The sequence below is a fragment of the Photinus pyralis genome, unplaced genomic scaffold (genome assembly GCF_008802855.1).
Source record: "Photinus pyralis isolate 1611_PpyrPB1 unplaced genomic scaffold, Ppyr1.3 Ppyr1.4_LG6, whole genome shotgun sequence".
In the NCBI taxonomy this organism is placed as follows: domain Eukaryota; kingdom Metazoa; phylum Arthropoda; class Insecta; order Coleoptera; family Lampyridae; genus Photinus; species Photinus pyralis.
Window position 1 is genome coordinate 43,444,100 of NW_022170663.1, and position 12,439 is coordinate 43,456,538.

At 35.7% G+C, this 12,439-nt stretch overlaps 2 protein-coding genes across 2 annotated transcripts in view; one reads left to right on the top strand and one right to left on the bottom strand.

Annotated features, from left to right (window-relative positions):
* On the top strand, positions 1-5,495 carry LOC116174076 (the record flags this gene model as incomplete). The annotated part of the gene is given in 11 exon segments (XM_031491864.1): positions 1-181; positions 3,418-3,635; positions 3,682-3,834; positions 3,883-3,961; positions 4,018-4,103; positions 4,532-4,564; positions 4,610-4,702; positions 4,758-4,805; positions 4,859-5,082; positions 5,136-5,295; positions 5,346-5,495. Coding segments are annotated over 10 exon segments (1,197 nt in total). The 3' UTR covers positions 5,450-5,495.
* LOC116174075 (serine/threonine-protein kinase tricorner) overlaps positions 1-12,439 on the bottom strand; it is a 209,324-nt gene that overhangs the window by 161,680 nt on the left and 35,205 nt on the right. The window lies entirely within an intron of this gene.

A 12,439-nucleotide genomic window follows, 5' to 3' on the forward strand; every position in this document is an offset into this window, starting at 1 on the left:
AGATGCAATATAACATAAATGTAGCTACGTTACTACGTTCATAATTCTGTTTTTCCCACCCGGGCAACAGAACAAAAAAGTTTTAGGTTAGCTTGTGTTTTAACCTGGTTTTAACTCGTGTCTCGTGTTATTTTTATTATTTTGTTTGTTTTGTGTTCATTTATATTTCGATTATTATCAGGTATGTATATTACCATATTAATAGTTAAACATTTATGCTAATATGTTAATTTTACTTTCGGTACCTTATATCGAATAATCTATACATAATGCTCAGTAATGCAGTGATTCATATTATTCCAAATGAGTAAATTAAATACAAGAATGGATGTATAGCTTTTGTGCAGAGGGATAAAATTCAAGTATGATAAGCTGATGTGGTCCTCAATTTTGTCTCGACTTTGTCTCATTTTCACTTGTGCAAGTGTGTACGTTCTTTTGATGCATGCAATGTCATGTGCAATTAGTTTGTGGTTCATTTGAAAGCTTTCAGGACTAGAAGTGCTTATAGACTGGAAGCCAAATTGAGGTATCGATAATGGCTATCAGCCTCCAAAGTCTAGAAATGAGGCAAATCGTACACACATAACCTTCCGACTCCTGGTCTATAATGACTATTCGAGCAATGACACAACGAAGTGTAGTACATCTCATACAACATAGTGTTTGGTCATGTTCTATAGAATAGGCAACGATAATGGTATTATATTATCTTTGGAATAGGTTATTTTACAGACTGTGGTGTTTGGTAGTTTAAAAGTGTTCTCCCCAAACGCACATTTAAGCCATTTTCTGCAATTTACTTTGAAATTACTCATCATCTGGTATAAGTATAACTTTATGAGCTAGATAAAGTACTATTGTTTGTCACATACTTGTTTTTCATTAGACATTACTATTTGGGTTAACTTACAGAACTGGAGCGGGAACAGTATCCACAACCACAACCATTATGCCCAATAAAGAATTTCATTTGACGAGTAAGAGGCGTCAAAACCAACTGATACGGCAAGAACTGGTTCGTACTACAGAACCTGAACGTGATGGAGATAAAGTATTACTTCCTTCTAGTGGGGTATGTCCCAGTCACATGCAAACAGAAATATGTAGTATCTCACCTAACGACAATATCCTCGACAATATATCTGTAAATAATTTAGATATTTCATTGAATGACAATATCGTTGAGCAAGATTTATATGACAGAATGAATGATGAACATTCTATAACAAATGAAAATTCTCTTTCTGAAAGTACATACAATTTGGAACATAACTGTGATAATGTTAACATGGCATTGTTAGGTGATGAGCAACGAGATGAGCGATTAAAAAAAGAATTAATTGATTGGGTTATTGCATGTAACATTACACACAACAGTGTGAATAAGTTGCTACAAATACTTCGCAATTATGGACATAATTTGCCATCTGATGTTAGAACATTGTTAAAAACTCCCAAAGATACAACTAATTGTGTGTCAAATTTATCAGGGGGTCAGTATGCACATCTACAATTTTCTTCGGGAGTTCGTCATTCCGTAAAGAAATATTTTTGTGACATTCCATCCACGCTTAGTGTAAATATAAACATTGATGGTTTACCGTTATCTAAAAGCTCAACTCAGCAGTTTTGGCCAATATTAGGATCCTTGGTAACCAACTTTAACACAGAACCGTTTTTGATTGGAGTCTTTTGTGGAAAAAAAAAAACCTGTAGACGTTAATGACTTTCTTCAACATTTTGTTGAGGAGTATCTAACAATAATAAAAAATGGTCTATTTATAGATGGAGTGAAGGTTAACATTATGTTGAATGCTATAATATGTGATGCTCCTGCTAAAGCATATATTTGTGGAATTAAAAGTCACACTGGTTACTTTGGATGCAGCAAATGTATTCAAGAGGGGGACTTTGTTCAAAATAGAGTCGTTTTTCCCGAATTAAATAGTCCACTGAGAACAGATTTGTCTTTTGCAAACAAAGCGCAACCTGAACACCATGTTAAAGAATCGTGCATTGAAAAATTAAACATTGGAATGGTTTCTCACGTCCCTCTTGACTACATGCACCTTGTATGTTTAGGTGTAATGAAGCGACTGCTACAATTTTGGGTTAAAGGAAAAATAAACATACGGTTAAAAGACATAGATCAAATGTCAGAAATTTTTGTTAATATGAAATGTTCAATAACAAAGGAATTTGCCCGATTACCCAGGAGCCTTTTAGAAGTAGATCATTGGAAAGCAACAGAGTTCCGACAGTTTTTGTTGTACACTGGTCCAGTACTTCTACGCCAAAAATTACCTCCTATATATTACGAGCATTTTCTTGCACTATGTGTTGCTATAAGAATCCTGATTGATTCTGAATTGTGTGTTACTTTAATTAGATATGCCCAATCTTTGTTAATGTGGTTTGTGAAGTCTTATGGTGATTTGTATGGAACTGAATATTTATCATATAATGTGCACAACCTTATCCATTTATCCAACGACGTTGAAAAATTTGGTCCACTTGACAATTTTAGTGCTTTTAAGTACGAAAATTACATGCAAAAAATTAAGAGCAAACTTAAGAACTCCGGAAACTACTTGCAACAACTTGTTAACAGAATATTTGAAGAGAGGAATTTAGATACCAAGTACGAAGTTCCCAAGAAATATCCTATGGTGCACTACTCTAACAAAAATAAAGAAATCATACAGTGTGTTACATTTTGTGGTTTTTCCATTTCGAATTTAAAATATGATAATTGCGTTATGTTAACTGATGGAGTGTTTGGCTTGGTATGTGATTTTTCTATATGTGACAACAACTGTGTAGCTCATATAAAAAAATTTAATAAGGTTGAACCTTTTTTTAGTGTACCGTGCGATTCGAGAACAATTGGAATTGGTGTTGTAAATAAAACAAAATATGAAAAACTCACAATTCCAATTGAAAAAATTAAAAGAAAGTGTATAATGATTGATTATTTAAACTGTGAATATGTTTTATTGCCCTTACTTCATTCTGAAACTTAAATATGTCGAAAAAATTATTTATTACATTTTATATTTAGGTATCTATATTTATGTATTAGCAATAATATTATTATGACTTTATTACCTAAGCATTCATATTTGTACATTACAATAAAAAAAAATTAGAATGAGTTTTGTAAATGAACAAAATCTAAAAAACACATTTCCATTTGAAAAAAATTAAAAGAAACTGTATAATGATGATTGTTCAAACTGTGAATATGTTTTGCTGCCGTTACTACTGTATTGTGAAACTTCAATACGTTGAAAAAATGTTTTGTTAAATTTTATACTTGATATTAGCATTAATGTTATTACCTAGCACGTACCTGAAGCTTAAGAGAGTTAGTAGAAGTGTGTTTGTTAGTAAACATTAATGTGCTATTTACAGAATGTCTTATGCTGTTGTCTCATTTATCCGAGAACACAGTGAAGATGAGGATGAGGAAGATTCCACCTCGGAGGTTCCGATGTCATGGCTGAGTGAAAGTAATACAAAATGTTGGTGGCCAGTGCATAGCAAAAATGTGACTTCTTTAATTAAGAGGATGGTACCACCAAATCCTGACAAGTGGGTTCTTGAAAATGTTAAAGTGGAAGCGTTGGAAGGTAAATTGATATTATATTTCAATATACTATATATTAGAATTTGCAGTGTCTTTAGAAAGAGCTAGAAAACTAAGTACAGATTGCAATTATGTGTCTACCGACGAGGGAGAGAAAGGACGCGGAAAACGAAAAGTAATTCAACCAACAAGGTTCGTAGTTTCAGACGAAGATGAATTAGCAGTTCCAGTTTCTTCTAAAAGTAAATTGTACCCGTTTGTTTTGAGTTAAGTACATTGTGTTTTTACAGACTGGAGAAAATTTACAAATGTTTCCTTACCTCCACAACTCCCCATCGGTGTTTCCACTTATAATTTTTCTTCGCCAAGGTAAAAACACTTCGTTTTGGTTCATTGTATTTGATTACATTAGTGTTTTATTTTAGTCCTTTGACAGCACAAAATGCAATAACTACAGAGGAAGATATTCAGACAATGCCGGTTATTTTTTCTGATATTTCAACAAATCTTGGTAAGGATTTTAGATCCAACAATTGAGTTCGCAAATACCTACTGTTATTTGTTGTATTACTTATGACAGTACTTGTTATTTATTGTACTTTAAACACGCTTGTTAAAAATAACTAGAGGAAAATGGTACTGTTTAAAAATGGAAACTTTCATATGCTCAAAGAGATCTAAATAAAACCGCCAAATGACATACCTAGTCTTTATCTGAAGACGCAAAATTTGTTAATTATTCAATTTGTCTCAAGCTAAGGAGTGGGCCACTGCTGTAGATTCTTACAACCTTTGAATAGGTAATTAACGTGCTTCCATTTTGGAACAAGATCATTTGCGTACTCTACAAGCGAAAGTTTGTTTTTTATTTAATCCAAACTCTCTGACTTTTAACATTTCGCTACTTTTGATTAACTAACTTATATATTTATTTTTTAGAATTAGAAGATTATAGACATGTTGACGCAGAAGGTAATATTTTGTCAATGATATTTTATCTAATGTATTGCATTCTAGTTGTAGTCATACCAAATAGAGTGGTACAAAACCAATCAGCAGATTTTCGTACTCCGGCCTCGCACGAAACAAACAAACATATTGATGGTTTAAGTAAGTTTTACCTAATCACATATCAATGAGTGTTTTACTTTGCTTTTGTTTCCAGGTGAATCTAATATAACAGAAGACACAATTAGTAGCCGCATGATTCAGGGTAAATGTTATAATCAAACATTTGCAATTTTATTCCAATTTTTAATTTTTTAGAACATTTTCAAAAAATATCCAGGATGTTTGTCTCAATAAATATGCAATTAAAAAGCATTGATAAACGCATTCAGAATTTGGAGAAAGGCGTCCAAATTTCAGATTCTAACCAAGAGGATGAGGGTTTAAAAATAATCAAGGAGTATTTCCCGTTAAAATCCACTGATGCAATAACAACATTCGATACAGTAATTATTGAAAACAAAGAAGTTGCTATTAATTTTGTATGTATTTGAAGCATTTGCAATTGAAATTGAATAATTTTCTTCTGTTGTAGAGAAGATACATAAATGGAATAGGAGGAACTTCTTCAAAGGATAGTTTGGTGAGAATATTGCAAAGAATATTCACAAATGCATGTGCTGAAAAATGCTCGTGGTTGGGTAGAAAAAATAATTTTGCTATTCATAAGTTACACTTTGTTTCTATAATCAAAGGTATGCTTATTATTAAGTAATTATATTTGAATAATTTAGATATTTTTCAGAGGTTCTCTGTGCCATGTACCCAACATTAAAAGAAAACGACTTCGAAAAGTCTTGTGGCGAGTGGTTCCGCTTCGCTAAACAAAGATTAAACAGACAAAAGTAAAAAACATGTTGTACATATTCAGAGGTAATAAAATTTGTTTTATTGATGTACTGTTTAATTATCCTGCCTCACATTCATTTTTTGTTTCAATTTTGTAGTAATGGTAATATAACACCTTTAATAGCAGTTATATAACATAGATACCTAACAAATATATTAATAGTATATATAATAGTAATATGATTAAGTTTTATAACTGCAACATATTTCTGTTACATAATATAAACATAACTCAACGATATAACTGTTATGTTACTGTGGTGTTGCTTTGAGTGGGAAATTTTAACTTTCTGGTAACTTACTTGTAATAGTAGATTTACATTACTGGTACATTGTGTATGTAACTCTGATATATAACTTTTACATAAAAGGTATGTATCAGTGTTTGCTGGGAATAATATGGAATGCTGCCACTGGATATAAGATTGATACAAGCTACTTGTCAGTCATTGTTCTTTTCTCTTGGCTCATGTCAACCAAACTTGGTTTGATCTTCTATATACCTACTTATACACTTTGAGGTCGTGATGAGGACATCCGGAAAGCTATCTGTTAGCGATACGTTAAGACGCTCTCGAAGTAGAAGCAACTCGATGAAGAAAAGCGTTAGTTAGAGCTATAGAAGAAGAGGACACCGCTCAAAACAACTTGTGGACGGCATGACTGCTGAAGTTCAAGCTGTCGAGGCTATGGTGACAAAAAACAGTTCCGTTGTTGGAACTGTGGAGAAATTGGACATTTCCAGAATCGATGTCGAAAGCCTCGTGGGAGACCTGCCGAATGGAGTCATGGTATTTAGTTATAACAATTATCAGCGACTGATTGAAAGCTAAGAACAGCGACTAGAGCTGCTCAGCGAGGGTAGAAAAGCTCGCGTAGAGCAAAAGGGCAAATGGCGGTTGCCCAGTAAGCATAGGGAACGCGATAGCGGAGTCTATCGATCCTTTTGTCTTTTAGGAGATTTAAGCAGGAGTGTCGGTGATCGGGGAACGTGAACCTAAGTGGGCGTTGGTGCGACTCTACCATCCGTGAGACTATAGGCCTGAACGCGTCTAAGGCCGCACCCGTCTAAACAAAGGGTGCAATGATGCCAAGAGTTTCGAGAATCGGAAGGTTCGACAACCTCCTTTGGCTGCTCGGTCGTCTCGCGTTTGACGACCGCCGTCACCAAAGCCCTTTACTCGCGCGGGGGGGGGGGGGTCCGATTGTGAACTTGGACTCGTCTATAGACGACTTAGGTAATTGGTGGGGAGTAAACAGTAGAGCAGCTGCGATCTGTTGAGACGAGACCAGACCCTTAGCTTGGGGATTCGTTCGCCCTAGAGGACAACAAGATCCTCCTCTTCTAAGTGTTGCGAAAAGCGAAGGTACAAAGAAAGAGAAAGTAGTCTTGGCTTTTCTCTCTCTGTCTTCTTTTTTTTGCTTAAGCAAAGTTGCTAACTTATGTTTTGCTCCCAAGCTTCATTTCTTTGTTATCCGACCCAGCTCCGCTGCTGTTATGCGGTGTAAGAGACACCGACAAGTACCGCCTTGCAACGGAAGAACCTTCGATCGCTACGTGAGAAAATAAAACCGAGACCTCCGAAGTCTCTCTTTGGCGGGGTGGGACTAACGCCACAGCTACAAAATTAGCATTTCAAGACCAATCCATAGAAACAATTGCGTCAGATTAGATTAGATAAGACTATAGATCGTCTCACGTAAAAAAGGAATCGGGAGAAAGTAGTGTAACCTCCCACTAAGTTTATTGTGGGTGGTTCCAACGGCCCGAATAATTACCAGTTTTATACCTATCTTTATTCAAAGCACAGCGACATTGAGATGAACAATAAACTTAGTGGGAGGTTACACTACTTTCTCCCGATTCCTTTTTTACGTGAGACGATCTATAAGATTGGACTAGGGACAGGTTCGAGCAGGTCAGATTCGGACAGACTAAGGGCCGGTATTATAAAGCCCGCTTGAACGGAGATTGGCGTTCAATCGTAGTTTGAGTGCGATTGCGCGTATTATAAACGCCGCTTGAGTCGTAACTAAAGCTCAATCTCCGATTGTAGTCAACCCGCCAATTTTCTCGGGTTTTGGCGCCCAAACGGAGATTAGGCACGCGAACGCGTATATACGAGTAATTAAGGTTATCGTTACCAATTTATTTTGTTTTGTGTCATTGTTTCTATTTATAACGAAATGGAATTAATTGGTATTGGACGTGCAAGAGGTCGGTTATCGTGGGCAGTAAGCGACGATGACTCTTCATCAGAGGATGAGTTCATTAGAAGAAGAGCAGAAATGTTAGAAAACGTGTTGATAAAACAGCGCTACGTAAAACGATTTAGCAAGGGGATGAACAGATCAGCACAGTGGGAGTGGCGGGGGCAAATGGCACAGAAGCGAAAAGAACGAGCGGCGCGGGCGCGATGAGTGCGAAGAACGTACGTAAACGTCATCAGCTGTCAGCTAACGCATCGGCCACTGATAATTCTGCACTCTGATTGGTCCTCGGTTCGCCTGCAGTGTTACCATCCTAGAGATCGTAAACTCAAACTGAGATTAACCAAACGCTCTTCCCAAGGTGTTTATAATACGCAACCGCTCTCAATCTTGGTTTGACGTTCAATCGCCGTTTGATTAATCTCCGCTTGAACTGTAGTTTTATAATACCGGCCCTATAGGGCCGGTTGCACAAACGCAGTTTAAACTTCGTTTAAATTAACGCAATGGATTAAGACATATGATTAGTGGAAATTTGACAGAACGTCAAATTTCAACCAATCCTAGACCGTAATCCACTGGTTAATTCCAAGGTAGGTTTAAACTGTGCAAACGGCCCTAAGTCACATTAGACGAAATTAGGTCAGATCGTGTTAGCTTAGGTTAGGTTTTGTTATTTTGTTAGATTAGGCAAGGTAAGGTCATGTTAGGATAAGTTGGGTCCCTAGATGCTGTTTCTGAAATTCCGAAAGTAAAACAACTTTTATATGCGGCAACCAATTTCGCTTAGATATAGCTTAGATAGGGTGATAAACAGATGTTCTACACTTCATTGTATTCTAATGAAAGGTCTCTCTACAATCTATCCCCCGCGACTCCTTTTTGAGATCAGTAGGAGCGACTTGGGGGGGGGGGGATTGTATTTATCTTTATGATATTCTAATTAAAGTTCTCATCAAAGACTGTCTGTCATACTGTAACACTGTAGGATTTAACCTCGGTATAATGAATGGCTACTTTGATTTGAAGTTCAAACACGGGTCGCCCAAAGATCTGGTGATTGGACGAGAAGTGTCAATGTCACACAAGAAACATTTTGCACACATTCGACCCACCACCCCTACCACACGAAAAATTAAGTCATAAAATTTTATATAAATCCATTCCCGCTCCCAATTTTACGCTGTTGTCGCTACTCGTAACCATAATCATCTATTTCACATTTCAACTTTATTTACAGCTTTAATCGTTGCGGGTTAAAACTCCCACTAGTGTTCGTATTCATCGTAATAGTTCTAATGCCCGTTTGCACCGACAAATTTAAGCGGAGCTTAGCTTAAGTGTAGCTTAAAATCCATGGTAACCATTGTCTCAATAATTTTAAGCTACGCTTAAGCCAAGCTCCACTTAAATTTGTCGGTGTAAACGGCCATAAGTCGTAAATTATTTCCTGTACAGAAGGGCGGCCAAAAACTTTCAATCGCGCTTTAAGTAACCCGTTTGTTTTTGCAAGTACTGCGCTACTGTACGCGCACTAAATTTTTTCTGCGAATAATACACACTCTCGATTATTAGATTTATCACACGAATATACAGGGTGTACATTAATTTAACATCTTCAAAACAACATTTTTTTAAGAAGCCTTTTATGGTATCCGAAATTATAAAGTTTTCACCAGTTTACGTCAGTGGCATACGTCTACATGATCAAGGGGGGCATATTTTCTTTAATGGCAACAACACTAGTGTTCACTACATATTATTACCGAGAACACTTTTTTTGATATAGCATCATAAAAAATTTATTATATTACATAATCAAATTGAACATTGAAATTGAGGAAAATAGTTCTGTTAATTAATTAATTTTACCAGTTTGCATTGAAAAAATACGTTAATTTTTTGCTAGTTTTGTCATATCAGTTTATTATATCAAACATTTGCAACAAATCTACAAACTTAAAAAACGACGCCACTCTTCATGGTTTTTAGGCTTGTAGATTTGTTGCAAATTTTTGATATAATAAATTGATTTGACAAAACTAGTAAAAGATTATGGTTTTTTCAACGCAAACTAGCAAAACTATATAATTAATCAACACAACTATTTAACATTTAAGCATTATGCGGGTCACTCTATAATTGGGCGAAAGCCTATTGATGGCCCAGAACAAGAGAGGGATAATAAATTTAAAAAAAATAATAAAAAAAATTAATTTGAGTTTTTCTCTTAAATTTGATTATGTAGTATAAAGAGAGGGATAATCTCTATATATAAAAATGAACCCCTGTTTCTTCTGGTCACGCAATAACTTTAGAACGACTTTACCGATTTCATTCATCTTTTTTTTTTAAGTTTTCTAATATTGTGTAGAAGGTTCTTACGGCAAGAAAAACTAATAAAATCGCGCAGAAAATTGGAAAAAACTTAACGACTATTTAAACATCGCGCGTTTGACGGTGCGGCAGCAATTGTTTTAACAGCTACATCGATCGGCATATATCCGTCAAAAAATTAATTTGTACGCTGTCAATTCGATCGGAAAGTTTATCCAGATTTCAGTGAGTTTTTTGAGAAATGTCGATGTTATTTCACCGCAATCACGCCTTTTATATTAAAAGTTTGATGTACCTAATATCCATTTTTGGTAAGTGTTGATAGATTAAACACGTGGTATACATAGTTATACAGAAACACTAGGGAGTTAATTTCTATTTTCAGTTGAATTTTAGTTTTTTCGAGATGCTACTAATTAGACGTACCAACATGGTACCAACTTAGGTCGCAGAATTCGTAATCCTACAAGTCAAACATACCGGATGGTGCACGGTAAGTAGGAACATAGGGATTTAACATGGGAAATTAGTTTTATGCAATATCCTGCCCTCCTGTACATTTTACAGAAAAAACTGTAGAGTTTAAAGTTGTTCAGAATTAAAAGGTGCATACAAAACTGTTTTTACATGTTTTATTTAAGCTTTTGGTATACCCGCAAATTTAAAAATAAATTTCTGTTATTAGTAGCAATTCATAAAACAACAAAAGTCATGGCTATTGCTACTAATAACAGAAATGTTGAAATTTATTTTTAAATTTGCGGGTATACCAAAAGCTTAATAAAACATGTAAAAACAGTTTTGTATGCACCTTTTAATTCTGAACAACTTTAAACTCTACAGTTTTTTCTGTAAAATGTACAGGAGGGCAGGATATTGCATAAAACTAATTTCCCATGTTAAATCTCTATGTTCCTACTTCCCGTGAACCCCCCGGTATATACGAGTTAAACGCCCTACAGACGGTACGATTTGTCGTACAACTTATCGTACGACTTAGATCGATACTACAGTCTGACAGATAATCGTACCGTGTGTAGCGATGTCGTACGACGGATCGTTAGTCGAAATCGTATCGGATGGTAGTATGAACCTGCCATAAAACTTGGCGTACTACTCGACTTGCAAATTGCAGATCGTATCGTGTGTATGTGAACTGTGCGATATCTGACCAACTTTAGTACGATTTCGACTACAGGAAAGGTGATGAGTCTATTATTTAGGCATTTCTCGCTACTTACTTTACCTTTATTAGAATGGATGCTTAATATAAAGATCTTTGGGAGGAATTCATAAGCTTATATAGACAACATAGTTGTTTGTGGAATATAAAGTCGAAGGAGTATGCAAATAAAATTAAACGCAATTCAAGTTATGAAGAATTGCTAATAAAATATAAGGAATTACTCTCCAACGCCACAATAGACATTTGTCAACTAAAGTTTGCTTTTATAATTTGCGACATTTGTCGTTCGACTTATCGTTTACGTTTGTAGGGAATCACGTCGTACGACAAGCTGAAACGATGTTTGATACGACTTGTCGTACGATAAGTTGTACGACAAATCGTACCGTCTGTAGGGCGCTTAAGTCAAACTGACGAGCAGCAATGTCCCCTTTAATCCCTATCGAGCTGCATTTAATTACCACGTAACAATCGATTACAGTTTACAGTAAATCGTTGCTATTAGACCAATGAACTTTGTGTGTCCACATTGCAAGGCTTTTAAGTTAAAAACTGAAGCCCCGGGATTATGTTGCGCCAGTGGCCAAGCGAAATTGACGCCATTGGTACTGCCACCAGAGCCACTACATAGAAGTGAGTGCGTTTATTTTTTATTATTCTGGGGAGAGATGGGGAGATTTTGGGGAAAGTGTGTCAAAATCTCTTTTCCGGCTAAACGGTTGAACCGATTGGAACCGAATTTGGTACACATATTCTTAGACATAAAAGGGCAGAATCGTGAATGCGCAGGTGGGGCGGGTGGTACCTGCGCTAGGCACAGTAAATTTCTTGAAATAATTTTTTGTTATTATTTATTCCAGTTCAAATTGATTAGGTATGCATAGCTAGGAAAGCGGACAACGTCCGTCGGGTCAGCTAGTAAATAAATAAATATCAAAATAACTGGTATATTCAAAAAGTGTACTTTTTAATAATATGTAATGAAAGTAGTAGTAGTTCCCCCGTGACTACGCAGAAGTACGCCACTGACCGCAAATTTAAAGTACGTAATTAGTAGTACACTTTTTATAATTTTGGATACCGTAAAAAGCGTCTTAAAAAAAGGTTGTTTCGAAGTTATATTCAGTGTTGCAGACAAAATGCATAAAAACACTCTGTGATAAATTACAGGTGGTTCACTTAACTTTGCTTACGGCTCAACGCGAATGCCCTGACGGTCATCTCAGACTAACCAATTTCCCCCTACTTTACTTTTT